Here is a 13,860-nt window from a genome sequence, read left to right on the forward strand (position 1 = left end):
AAAAGAAAATCCTAGAAGGCAGTCACTTAAGCCCAAGGAAAATCATTTCTTTCTTTCAGTCTCCTTGCTCAGCTAGTACACACGTGATACAGTCACCCATTTTGATAATTTTCTTTGGTCATAATTGTTTCTGTTAGTCAATATGCACTTTATACATCCAAACTAATCCTGCAGTTACTATCACATCTGTTTGAGGCAAGAGACCACATCTGCCAGGGTGTAGGACTAGAACAACAGAATCTTCTTATGCAGATAAAAAGCTCTGAACTGCAAACATAATTCCTATCCTCTATTTGCTTGAATATGCGTTTATTCAAATTCAAAGTATATTCTCCCTGTTGTGGTGGATGTTTTGAATATGGAGTAAATGGGGGTAAAAACATTTTCAGCCATTGTTAAAAAATGGAGCCATTTGAAAAAAGAAACTATGTGGATGAAAGAATGATAATAACCCGAAGAACTGGCACTCATCTAACTATCCACAGATGAACAGGAATGAAGGCTGGCTTAATCCATTTTAGCATCTGGTAGGAATCTATTCCTAAAGAGCCATCATGAGGGGAACGTGATTGCATTTAATTACCCAATGATGGCTGCCACAATCAAGAGGGTCGGTGGGCGGGCAGGTGGCTGCACTTACGTTTCCGGGTTCTCTGTGATGATCCCATCTCCAGATTTCCCTGGACCCTGGATGGATTCCATTGCTGTTGAGTAGAGGACCTTCTGCATCCCCGGCCGCTTAGCATCAGGCACATTTTGTGAGGTTTCCTCTTCTTTCTCTTTGAGGGAATGGTCCAAGATGTGGATTCCCAGCAAAAGGCTGTAGTCCATGATCTTGAAGCTTTCCAGCACCTGAGTAAGCAAAAGAACCAGGAGGCTGGTCAACTTAAATAGCTCGAAAGTCTCATTTGCACAGAATCACAGAGCTCTAGATACGTGGACACACAGCTCCTGCATCCCTCCCAGGGGGTGGCTGATAGACGAAAAATCAAAATGAAAACATCTGAGGTTATTAGTAGGTCATGTCCAGTAAGGATTACCACAATTGGCTCGAAGATGATATTTTTACACAAATCTAAAGTAAGCATATCTTTTCTTGACCCTCCATGAATGTTTCACTAATAGCATTTATTGAACACTTTCCATGTGCCAGGTGCTCAGCGGTTCACTTGGGTTCAGTCCTCACAACTCTTTGAGCTAGGTGCTATTATTGTTTCTATTTTACAGATGAAAAAAATTGGGACAAAGAGAGAGAAAGTAATTTGCTCAATATCACACAGCTTGTAAGTGGCACTGCCGGGATTTGAACCCAGGTAGTCAACTCAGCATCCATGCCCTTAAGCACTAGAGCAGAGGACCCAATAACCAATGATCTCTACCAGCTTGTACCTTCCTCAGCACAAAGACTCAGCCGGAATGTGTTTCTGTCTGGATTCTGTTCTCAAAATCTTAATCTTGCTGGAGTCCAGTGGTCTCCTTTTCAAAGCTTGTCATTCAAAGTTGCCATTTGGTTCCCTATAGCAAGTCTTTTTAAAAATTATGATCTCAAAAAAAAAAAATTATGATCTCAACAAAGAACAGGACTTAATGCTTAATTATCCACTCAGCAAACAGTGGGAAGAGAAGGCATTAAAAGCATCTGGATGCAGCAGACAAAGGAGATAGCGACGCTCTAACAGGAAAATAACAGGAGACAAGGTCAAGATAAGAGGCAGTCAACATGGCTTTGGAATGTAGGTGGGGCTCTGACACTCAGAACCTTTCTTCGATGCAGAAACAGTGCCTGAAAATGGGGTATTTTCCTCTATGATAAAATTCTTTTCCTAATAGTTTGTAAATGATTTTCCTCTACAATAGATTTTTTAATGCCTGGCATGTCTCACACAAAGCTGCTCAGAAAATCAAAACAGCCCAGAAAGTAAGACAATCCTGCGTGGCAGAACAGCTGTCTCTGAACCAACATGATAATGTGTCACTATACCCTAGTTAGGAAATGCCTTTGAAGATCACAGTATACAGATAATTGTTTAACCGGGGATCGAATATCCAGAAATTCTTATGCTTCTCACTCTCCCTCAGCCCAATCGCTTTTTTAAAATTGAGGTCATAATAGTTTATAACATTGTGAAATTTCAGTTACCACACAAATGTGCTCCTTTACCCCTTATGCCCACCTCCCAACCCCCTATCCCTCTGGTAACCACTAACCTGTTCTCTTTGTCCATGTGTCAGTTTATCCTCCACATATGCATGAAATCATGTGATGTTTATCTTTCTCTGTCTGGCTTATTTCACTTAACATAATACCCTCAAGGTCCATCCATGTTGTTGCAAATGGGATGATTTTGTCTTTTTTTATGGCTCAGTAGTATTCCATTGTGTGTATATATATATATATATATATAGCTATTTAATATATAGCTATTTCTGCCCAAGGGCAGGCCAAAGAGAACACGTGCATTTTACAAGTGATATGAAATTAGGCTGTGGTCCAACTTTAATATATATATATATATATATATATATATATATATATACACACACACACACACCACATCTTTACCCAATCATCAGTTGATGTAGCCCAACTGCTTTTTTTTTTTTTTTTTTTGTGAGGAAGATCAGCCCTGAGCTAACATCCGTGCTAATCCTCCTCTTTTTGCTGAGGAAGACCAGCTCTGAGCTAACATCTATTGCCAATCCTCCTCCCTTTTTTTTTCCCCTAAAGCCCCAGTAGATAGTTGTATGTCATAGTTGCACATCCTTCTAGTTGCTGTATGTGGGACGCGGCCTCAGCATGGCCGGAGAAGCGGTGCGTCGGTGCGCGCCCGGGATCCGAACCCGGGCTGCCAGTAGCGGAGCGCGCGCACTTAACCGCTAAGCTCAGGCTTAGGGATCAGGCTCACAGATTCAAATATCTGTGGCTGTCACTTAATGGATAGCATCTGAAGCAGGCTTTATGATGATAGCATATGTGGACTTCAAAAAATATGGTTACCCCTGGGTCTTATGCATCTTTGCATCAATGAGGAAACGTGAAAGTGGGCTGCAAATGAGTATCAATTATTCCGGAGTGTTCATCTTCATCTTTCCAATATACTAAGCTGAGTACTTTCAGAAAGGAGGCAGGCAAGAAATGAGTATAGAATCTTATTATTTAAGAAGTTTAGGCCATGGAAATTTCTACCTCAAGAGGTCAGAGAGTGGCCTGCACAATGTAGAACCAGCTTCCCTAACCTAAGGAGGAGTGAAGCCAAGATTGGAGGAGGAAGGAAGAGTGATAGGAAAAGCTCCTCATCACTGACCCAACGCTCCAGCATCAGACTCATTGGTTGGTTCTCCATGGAGGTGTATCAATGCCTTACTCCGCCAGAAGGTAGCACAGAGCCATGGAAGAAAACAAGACAGTCGCCAAGGACCCAGCCTCTTAAAAGAAAACAGTAACAGATATTGGATGCTTTCTTCAGATAGAAACAAGGGTAGAAGGATCTTGGCCTTTCTAATTCTCTACCATACTGAAAGGACGGCTGGGGAATAGTGCCCAGCCAGAGAGCTTCAGAAACCCTGCACAGTGATCACCATCTGCAGATACCAGTTTCCCTACTCACATTTACCGGTGCTAGTGCTTCCCTGCTTAGAGAGACTGTGGGATGAGGACATGCAAGATAAAGAGCACGGACTCTGTGACCTTAGGCAGGTTACATTACCTCCCTGTGCCTCAGTTTCCTTCTCAGTAAAATGGTGACAATAATATTCGTTACTGCACAGGGTGCTTGTGAAAATTAAATATGGTAATGCAGGTAAAGTGCCCAGAAAAATTCCTGGTACAAAGAAAGTGTCCAATTAATTGCTAGCTATCCTCATCGTGATTATAATTCATGGTGACTCATTGCAAGAGGCTATAGGTGTCAGCCTGAAGTAACCGTCCCTACTGAAAACAAATTCATAAAAAGCCGACAAAAATATGACTGCATTTCTAGACTGCTTACCAGTGCCCTTCTGGCAAGTCGTGACTCCTTTAAAAGTTCTGGGTAGGTAGGTACCCAGTAGTATCACCCAGATGTTCAATAGGAAAGGGTTGGCTGACACGGCAATTCTGGTCACTGGGCTATAAAATGATGGCCTCACAATCTGTCTGAGGCAACGGTCCCATTTCCAATGGGCAAAAATCATAGCCTTGTGCCCTGCACAGCCCAAAGTACCCACTGGTAAATGTTTCCTCCAAACAGTGAACTGCCTTCAAAAGCAAATTCTAATCAGACCCTGTGACAACATTGTGACTATTCCTAACAGGCACGCAGAGTGGTAAAGATTGAAAGTCACTCCTGGACATTTCACTTTTATCTGCAAAGCTTCTACCAACTAACTCTGCTTATTGAAAAGCTTTCTTTATAAAATAATTTTTCTTATATTTTTAATGCAATATTCAACCTGAACTGTTCCATCTGTACATGCAGGCTCTTTTTCTGCCCAAGGGCAGGCCAAAGAGAACACGTGCATTTTACAAGTGATATGAAATTAGGCTGTGGTCCAACTTTAATTGTTGGATAAAGTAAGAAACTATCTCAATACTTTAAGTGGTCAAACATTAGTCCTGGTTTATTTAAAATAAATTAAAAAAAACTTCAAGAGAGAATTAAGTAGAAAAAGCTACAAATAAATTTTAAAAAGAGATTCATTTTCTCTGTACTTTTAAATTGGATTGTCAGCATCCCTGAACGATGCTGGATTGTCCTCAGGAGGCTAGACTCCTAGTTTCAGAATGAAAGGCTTAAAAAAGATAAATTCTATTTCCATTGTATGGAAAGTTGACCATGATAGTTGAATTTTGGGTTAGGGAAAGTCACCTTCCATAAAAAATGTTAAGGAAGAAAAAATAAGTATGTAGGCATATATTTTAAATCAAATTCCAAAACTTCTGTCATGAAAAATTCTGGGAGCAGATTTTAGTCACGTGCATTGCAGATCTGCATCAATTAGGAACAAAATAATTCTGTTATTCATATCCTCCCAGTTCTTTAATGAAAGGAATTGATAAATCTGCCAAAATCTTAACACACGTGAGCGTTGAAAGTGTGCAACATTCTGCAACATGACAGACGCCAATCAGTTTAGTCTGTCACTCAGGTGCACATTTTTTTCCAGAATGTCTGCCTGACCTGGCTGTTGCTGGTGGATTCTCTACCTGTGCATTTGCTATGCAAAATGCAGGTTGCAATGCAAACACAGGTGTTTTTCGATCTAGCTTGGTCAAGACTTACTTCCCCACTTGTAAAAAAAACAAAGAAAGCAGGAAGGATTCACACACATATGTAAAACTGAAAGGAAGTAAGAATACCACAATGCTTTTCACTGTCAAAGCCAGATTATTTTTTCTCTTCTCTCTCAAGGACTATTTTAAGTCAATGATAATATTGGAACGTAGTAAAAAAGTCAATGTCAAAGCAGCTGGGACAATATCTTGAAGACATGATCAAAGCTATCTGTTCCTGAAATGAAAGCATATTCTCTAGGCTCTCATGGCCATGACGCATCAGCAATGCTCTTATGCCATACGCTGTCTGCAGATTTGGTGACCTATGTATCCCAACTCAGAATGATAGGCACTGCTATCCTCTCTTCCCAGCCAAAGGTCATCAAGAGTGGCCGGTCCTCCTTTTCCTTTTCCCTCTTCTCTGCCATACTCCTTAGCCCACTGCACATTGTTTTCTGTCCCACTGCTAGAGGGAGACGGAGTGGCTGCATGGTGGTTAAGACTCCACGCTCTGGGGCCAGGTGGCCTGGTTTGACTCACGGCTCCCCTATTTGTTTGTCCTTGGGCAAAGTATATGACCTTTCTGGGCCTTGTACCCTCGTCGGGAAAATAGAGATAATAGGGACACCTATCTGACTGAGTTATTGTGAAGACTGAGTTAATCCACATCAAGTCTTAGGACAGACAGTGACTGGCACACAGAAAGCACCCAATAAATGTTAGCTCTTCTTGTTGTTGATACTCTTCCACTGCTAGAATCAGTCACATCCTTCTGTGCCCAGAGGACGCTCACCAAAGTTCTCTCCTCAATTCTTTTCTTTCTTTACTTTTCAGTGGTGATATTCATTTACTCTTTTTGTTGGGGGAAAAAATCGAGTGTCTAGTCTGTGCCAGGCACCATGGAAGTTGCTAGATCATCGGGGTAAGTAAAACAGACAACTATATCATCCTTAAAATTACACAAGCATGAATTACAGATGGAAAGGAAGCTCAGAAGGAAAACTCAGGGCACCATGGAGATACCCCACATAAGGGGTACCTACTATTTCAGTAGTGCAGGTAAGAGATGATGATACTTGAATGAAGTGGCAGCAGGGGAGCTCGAGGGAGATGTGGATAGATTTAAGAATCTTTTTTTTTTGATTTAAGAATCTTTTAGCAGTAGATTCCAACTATCATTGCTCTACAGACAATTCCTAAAGTGTCACCATTAGTCCAGACTCACTCCCTAGCTCTAGCCCTATCTATTTCCAAGGGACTTCTAGACATTTCTAAACTTCTGTATGCTGTTTTGCTGGAATCCTAAACTTTTATATCCCCTAAAGCAGTTCTTTCTCCTCACTTGCTTGATTTAAAATCATTCTAATGTGGATTTCAGACTCCATGACTCCTTTTCCTTTCATTAAATTGCCCCATCCTGATTGCCCCCATCCTTTCTATAATCAAAACATCCCTCTTCACTAACACTTTGATTTCAACTTACCTTTTTCCCCTTTCTGATCCCTTCCCGACACCCTCACTTGACCAGGCCACATCACACTCCTACTCAAAGCCCTTAGTCTCTCACCATCGCTTGGTGCCAGTGCCTCAATTTGACATTGATGGTCCTCACCACTACAGCCCCAGCCAATTTCTCTCTGTTATTTGATACCTGCCTAGAGTCACCTCCCAGGCTAGTCAAACTGGAATCCCTTAATTGCTCCTAAATGTGCCCTGAAGTTTTTGCTCATGTTGTTTCTTCTGGAAGGTCGTTACTATCTTTTCAGATCGTACTGGTTTTTCAAAGCCAATCTCAACTCTTGCCACTGTGAAAATTATACTCATGATCTCAACAAACGTTGGGAATACGTCTCCCCTTTGAAAACCCAACCATGTTATCAGTGTCCCTCTATGGAATAAAATTCAACCTCAGGTTGTATCCATATTTTCCTATCATACACACAAGACTGCTCTGCTCACCAAAGGTTGGTTTTGCTTTGTGCTCCCTGCTGCACACTCTGAACAGAGCAAAAATGTGTATTTGTAATATTGCTTTCCATTTGAACAAGAAAGTAAAAACCAAAATATTTGGCAGCATAGAATGTATAGCACTACATCTTGTATATATATATATTTTTTTTGCTGAGGAAGATTCGGCCTGAGCTAACATCTATTGCCAGCTGCCACAGCATGGCCACTGACAGACAAGTGCTATAGGTCCGTGCCTGGGAACCGAACCAGGGCCGCTGAAGCAGAGCACACCGAACTTAACTACTAAGCCACCGGGGCTGGCCCCATCTTGTATCTTAAATATAGGAACTTGATCCTGACCTTCAAAATTACAATGTTTGTGAAAAATCTTCAGCACTGAAAGCATTGACTGTGATTATGTGCTCTATGTTGTCAGAAAAATAAAGATAAAAGTCTACAGTGTTTTCAAACCTACCCACACCAGAGGCATCTATACATACTGTGTCAAGGGCAAAAATCAAGCTGTTATTTACAGAGACTCTTCTAGTTTACTGTTTAGTAGGCACACAACTACATGGCAGATAATAGGCAAGCTTGTTTGCTGAGCTGGGAGTCTGGCAAGAAGATCACATTGCTTTTTAGGAAGGCTTTGTAAGGAGAGCGCATCATAGGCTAGGTCAACTGCAAAGACCCTTTAACCATCCAAGAGTGCTTGGTGTAGGCCCTCAGAGGGAGGCTCTGTCCTGAAACACATCTCAGGGCCTCCTTAGCCGTCCTGTCCTCATTTGTCTGCTCTTTCAATCTGTAACAAATGCTAAGTTAAGTTATCATAAGATTGAGAAAGAAAAATCATTGGATGAATCCAAAAGACCTTTACAAACAGTCACATTTAAAAATTGGTCCCCAGCACCAGAAGATATTAACAGTAAAGAAGACAATGCAAATCAAGTGATCTGTGACTGATGCCTTATGCAATATGGAGAAGGATGGTGATTCTAGGAGGAAGAGAGATGCTTTATTAATTGGATCTTAGGTGAGCAAGGTTTCTAATAATTTCCCATGTCACAGGGTTCTTACAGGAAATTAATCCATTCAATAAATATTCTATTGAGCACCTATGATGTCCCAGGCATGCTCTTGTTTAGAAAACCTTCCAGCGTTCTAGCTATGATAAAATGAGAACATCACCATTTTACAACCCCTAATGAATGGATCTAATCAGTGGTCATCAATAGCTGCTAACATCACAGAAAGAAAAGTATTCTGACATTATGTGTCTCCTTATGGAAGGAGACGACAGTGAACATGAAGTCAAACCTCAACTTGACCAAACCTGTAGATCTAACAGCCAATCTACAGAAAAAAAAACAGGAGAGAGCAGAATGTTAAAAGAAACTACGGGGATGTGATCAGCAAAATCCAGATAAACAAACCAATTTCTTTAATAAATACTCTTGAAATGAAAAAACAAGTGACGAGGGGTGGAGAGGGAAGGTGCTTAACAAGTAGACTCTACTTAAATCCTGATCCAAACTACAAAAATAGTTGTTTCTGAAACAATTAGAAATTTGAACACTATTATTTGATGATTAGTAAGAATTGATAATTTTGTAAAGGAATGGTAATGGGATTATAGTTACTTTTTTTTTTTTTAAAGGAGTCTTTAGCTTTTAGTGATTCTTACTAAAATATGTATGAGTCAAATGATGCGATGCCTGGGATGTGCTTCAAATTATACGGGGAGGCGGGCAGTGAGATGAAACAAGATTAGCCATGAGTTGGAAGTTGCTGAAGTTGGGTACAGAGCACATGGGGGTTCACTGTAATATTCCCTCTACTTTTGGATGTTTGAACTTTTCAAAAATAAAGTTTAATACACTGCTTTGAAATGCTTACATGAAATGCATTTATATACCTGTTCAGAGTAAACTGACCACTATCTCTGCTGATGACAGGCTCGAGATGGCACAGATAAACATAAAAATTAATTATTTGGGATCTTAACTAAAGTGGTTAAAGCACAAAACTTGCTATGTTCTATACTCATCTCACCTAATCATTTTTTGATGGAAGATCTAAAGAATAACCAAATAAACAAAATGTGGAACTGACAGGAAGATGAACCAAGAGGCCCGAGAAATTTTTCCAACTAGCCTATAGTCTAGTCCCTGAATAAAGAGTAAATGATTGGCAAAAATATTTGTGTTAATTCAACAGTATAAGACAATTCAAAACAGTATCCTGGAGATTTTATGCAAATAGACATTCCTGGACACACTGGTTTAAGGAAAAATGAATCCAAGAGTCTGCCATTCCTCCCAAAGTAGGTCCCTTGGAGTACAGTTCCAAAATTACTTGCATGTACAAGTCTAGTTAAAGCTGAATGCTGCCTTTTAAATTTAATTTAGTTTCCTCAATACAGCTCAGAGTGTTCTTTGCTAACATAATAAAGAGAAAAAACAGGCTGTGCTAAGCCACACAATTTTGGCTGGTAAAGCAGACTGAAATAAATATTCAGTCCTTAGACTACTTATGGCAATAATGTGTTTTTCACTGTGTCTAATGTAGTGATTTAGAATTCTGGGCTGTGACGGATTAACTTGTACCAACGACTTTTTTGCTCACTTAAAAAGCTTGAAGTAATAGAAGTATACCTTATAGGTATTAGAAATAGCCATCTATCATTTTAAAAGATTATAATAGAGTATAAATATATATGCTATATTCATCAGCTTCTATACTGGATGAGTTTTGGATTTTTTCTTTCTTTATAGACATGTTTCTACAAATAAGTCTGTCTTAATAAACTATTTTGTAGACACATTAAAAAGTAGTACGTTATATTAAAATTGCCAAGTCCTTCCGATTAGTATATATCTTCTAGTTGGCTTTGCTGTGAGTGATTTGCTTCACTGTAGCTTCACTGGTAGGATGGCTGAGAGCACAGGGGCTGGCCAGCTGCTCAGTGAGACTCAGAGGCTATGCTTGGTCCAAGTTTCCACAACCACTTTAATGTGTGAGGTGAAATTCCTGAATCTGCATCACCCTCTACTATAGTCCACCCCCTCTGGTGAGCTGCCTCTCTGGGTAAAGAGGCGAAAGGACTCCCTCCTCCCCTCTCCACTTTAATGGACAAAGAGAGGGAAGAAGAATGGGAGAGTCTGTCCATGATAAATAAGATCTTGACGGTTTGGACTTAAACTTTAAACTCTAAGCTTCTTAGAGCCAAGGACCATATCCTATTCATTTTTTGTATCTCCCACAGACTTAGCACAGAGCCTCACGCAGAGCAAGAATTCAAAACTATTTGCTAAATGACATGTAATTAATTTGGTAGGAAGGTAAGGCAGGATTTGTCAGCTGAGATTCCTGTGGTGGTTTGAAGCCAGAGAAGTCAAGCTGATCCAGGCTCTGAGATCATAAAGAGTCCCACAGGGCAGGAAGAAGCTTAGGTCTGGGAAAGTCACCACTGGTATTGAAAAACTTACAATTTAAGAAGAACAGCAAGTAGCTACCTATAGAGTGAGTTTTAAGAAATGATGGAAAATCCAGAATGTTGAGAGGTATCACTAAAAATGAATTCTTTGGGGTCTTGGGGTATATTATTTTTAAAATAATAATATATGTACATAGTCAAAATCAAAGACAGCATATGAGGGTGGCTCAATGCCACATCCACATAACATGAGGGTGATGGTTTGAGGTGGAAATAGAATATAGTAAGGGAGGGGCCTGTGGCAATGTTCTTCTGTCCATGTGTCAACACGTGATCAAGACCCTACATTTCCAAGAGTGTTTACCTAAAAAGATCGAGTGATAAAAAAAAAGAGACAATTTATACCAGCCATGAGAGGGAATTCAACTTTGAACAAGGAGAATATTTAAATTGAGAGGCGACTGTTTAAACTAGAAGAGATTGAAATATTATTAATTGGTAAGTTCAAGTTTGGGGAAGTGGATTTTAGTAAGCAAGATTAGTTGCGGAAAATTAAGAGACTATTTTCCTTACACATCCGAGTATAGAAACTATTTTCCCTACACATCTGAGTGCAGAGAAATTAAATTTGCAACCTGGAATCACTGCTTTCTCTGTTCCTTAGACTGTTGACATTTTTTCTGAAATTGCTAATATTTTAGAAAAAAGTTGGACAGCTCTTTCAGAAAGAGGAGTATCAGAGGATGGTGAATCTTCACCTCCAGAGAATGTCCATCATCATCTGAAGCCAGATTACCAGGTGCTTGTGAAAACACAGCAAACGCTGAGTTGGCATCTAGAATGATTTGGAACAGCTGTAGCCGGCTGAATACGGGAAAGTTTACAAATGAGGTCTTCGTGTAGAGAAATGAAGGGAAGTTAACGAGATGCGGACTCTAGCTGGGCTCACATTCAGGCTGGATGAGGATATTTTAAATAAACGTTAGGTTTTAACTTCTCTGCATCTCTAATAGCTGTGGACAACTGATACTTCCAGTGGACCACTTATCCCTGTTTAAATACTTTTTTGAAGCATACATGTAGAAAAGTTAACAGATGTATCCTTTTTAATAAAAAGTTGAGATTTAATATACAAATTCATTAATAACAGATTGTTCTTGGCCATTTCACTGTCAAGAGAGATGCCGAAATTCCCCCATGAAGATTTTGGACCTCACCATATAGAAGTGCAGGATTTCAAGGGACAAAAGTGAGGAGAGAAGAGTTATACTTGCTATATCAAAATACTAAATTTAAAAATGTCTTTGAAGGAATAACACCGGTGACATCAAAGGGACATTTACTTGCAGGAGAGGGAGGCAATGTAAAAAATGCCAACTGGGGCCTGCCCGGTGGCGAAGTGGTTAAGTTCGTGTGCTCCGCTTCAGTGGCCTGGAGTTCACGGGTTCGTATCCCGGGCGCGGACTGATGCACTGCTCATCAAGCCATGCTGTGGCGGCGTCCCACATATAAAGTAGAGGGAGATGGGCACGGATGTTAGCTCAGGGCCAATCTTCTTCAGCAAAAAGAGGAAGATTGGCAACGGATGTTAGCTCAGGGCTGATCTTCCTCACACACACACACACACACACACACACACACACACACACACACACACAAATGCTGACTGATTCTGACAGGGATGAAGAACGATTTTTGTGAGCCAAAGCTTCTCAGAAGCCAGTATGTGCTGATCTTTTGGGAAAGAACTAGAATCAGCGTGTGGCAAAGGAAGTACCTTGCCTTTCACAAGGCAGTCACACAGGCCCTATTCTTATAGCACAGTGGGTACTCAGTACATGTGCACTGGGTTTTGAATGAACAAAATAAAGCCCTGTTAAAATCAAACCAATTTTCCTCTTTACAAGTGTTCCCCAATTGCTTAAGTGTAAGCTTCTGGGCAGAACATAAGATATGTTTGACAGGTGCACAGCAAGCTGGGTAACATACCACAGGGCATGTTTCTGAACCATTTTCTAAACTTTGTAGCATTTTCCCAGACCCTGGAGACTCTCAAATACTCCTTAAGTCTCTGTAACTCAGTCCCTCACCAGCTTCCAGAAGTTTCTCCTAAGCTGTGGAGCCTCAACTCCATTTTGTAAGTTGCTAGGGTTTGCCACTCCTCTGGTCCCTTTGGTTTGGATGTTTACAACCCTGCTCTATTTCACATGGCGACCAGTGTGTGACTGACTGACACCGGCATCCATAACCGGATCCACACTGGCCAGCCTCAAAGCCTTTCCAGACACATCTTCAAAGCCAGGGTTGCTACCGTCACCCCCCCTGTGGCTACTTCCCCTTCCTGCTGTAGCTCTCCTCTCTGGTTTCCCAAGATTCCCAATAGGGAAGAGGATATGGCCCATGGGGACATTTCCTTCCCTTTGTTCCCTCCCTTCAGATACTTTGTGAGTCCTCCCATTTGGGACCTCCACTGACGTTACCTCTAGACTCAGGGTCATCTACAAAATCAGAGACAGGTAGATTCTCTTCACACAAAAGCAGGAAACCCTAATATATTAGCATCATACTATTTCATAAACCCAAAGATTTTAATTTAGCTTCCATTAAGTTGAATTACTGTATATTTATATTTTTGTGTGATAAGTTATTTAAAATGAAAGCTAGCTAGACACACAACAACAACAACTACCCCAGGAAATAGTTGAATTCCCTAATCTCTAGGTAATATTTCTTTTAGGAAGAAAAGAAAAAGGAGTTTACTTCTTAGGGCCAAGGAAGATATTTTCAGTCTTCTATTTCCATTCCTTCTGTAGAGATTTTTATAATATTCCATTTGGTTTTCAGTGAGGGATTAAAAAAAAAAACAAAAAACTACTGGCTCGATAATCTTTCAATTTCTGTAGTTAATGAGAATTCTCAAAATCTGCTCACACAGGATTCAATGGCACACATCTAGTCCCTGATCTCCCTTTCCATAAGATTTGAAAAACAATCAGCTCCACGGTAACCATCACATTTCCCAGAAAGAAGTTTTACTTTTAATAAGATTTTATGCGCACACATGTTGGTAACAGTTGGCAAGTGTCAATGGGTTTGATTATAATTTTCATTAAACTTTTAAAATTAAATGTTTGGATTACTGATTTTACTTTGTGTTCCTCAGTCACTTGGCAGTATTTTCTTCTCTCTCTCCTTCCTTGAAGTAGGTTGCAAGATTTTA

At 40.3% G+C, this 13,860-nt stretch overlaps 1 protein-coding gene across 1 annotated transcript in view; it reads right to left on the reverse strand.

Moving 5' to 3' along the window:
* Positions 1-13,860, reverse strand: part of PIP5K1B (phosphatidylinositol-4-phosphate 5-kinase type 1 beta) — a 282,690-nt gene that overhangs the window by 78,439 nt on the left and 190,391 nt on the right. Inside the window, exon 8 of the mRNA XM_058565703.1 lies at positions 641-852. Coding sequence (XP_058421686.1) covers positions 641-852 — 212 coding nt within the window. The remainder of the gene's footprint in view (positions 1-640; positions 853-13,860) is intronic.

This window comes from Diceros bicornis, chromosome 22 (genome assembly GCF_020826845.1).
Source record: "Diceros bicornis minor isolate mBicDic1 chromosome 22, mDicBic1.mat.cur, whole genome shotgun sequence".
NCBI lineage: Eukaryota > Metazoa > Chordata > Mammalia > Perissodactyla > Rhinocerotidae > Diceros > Diceros bicornis.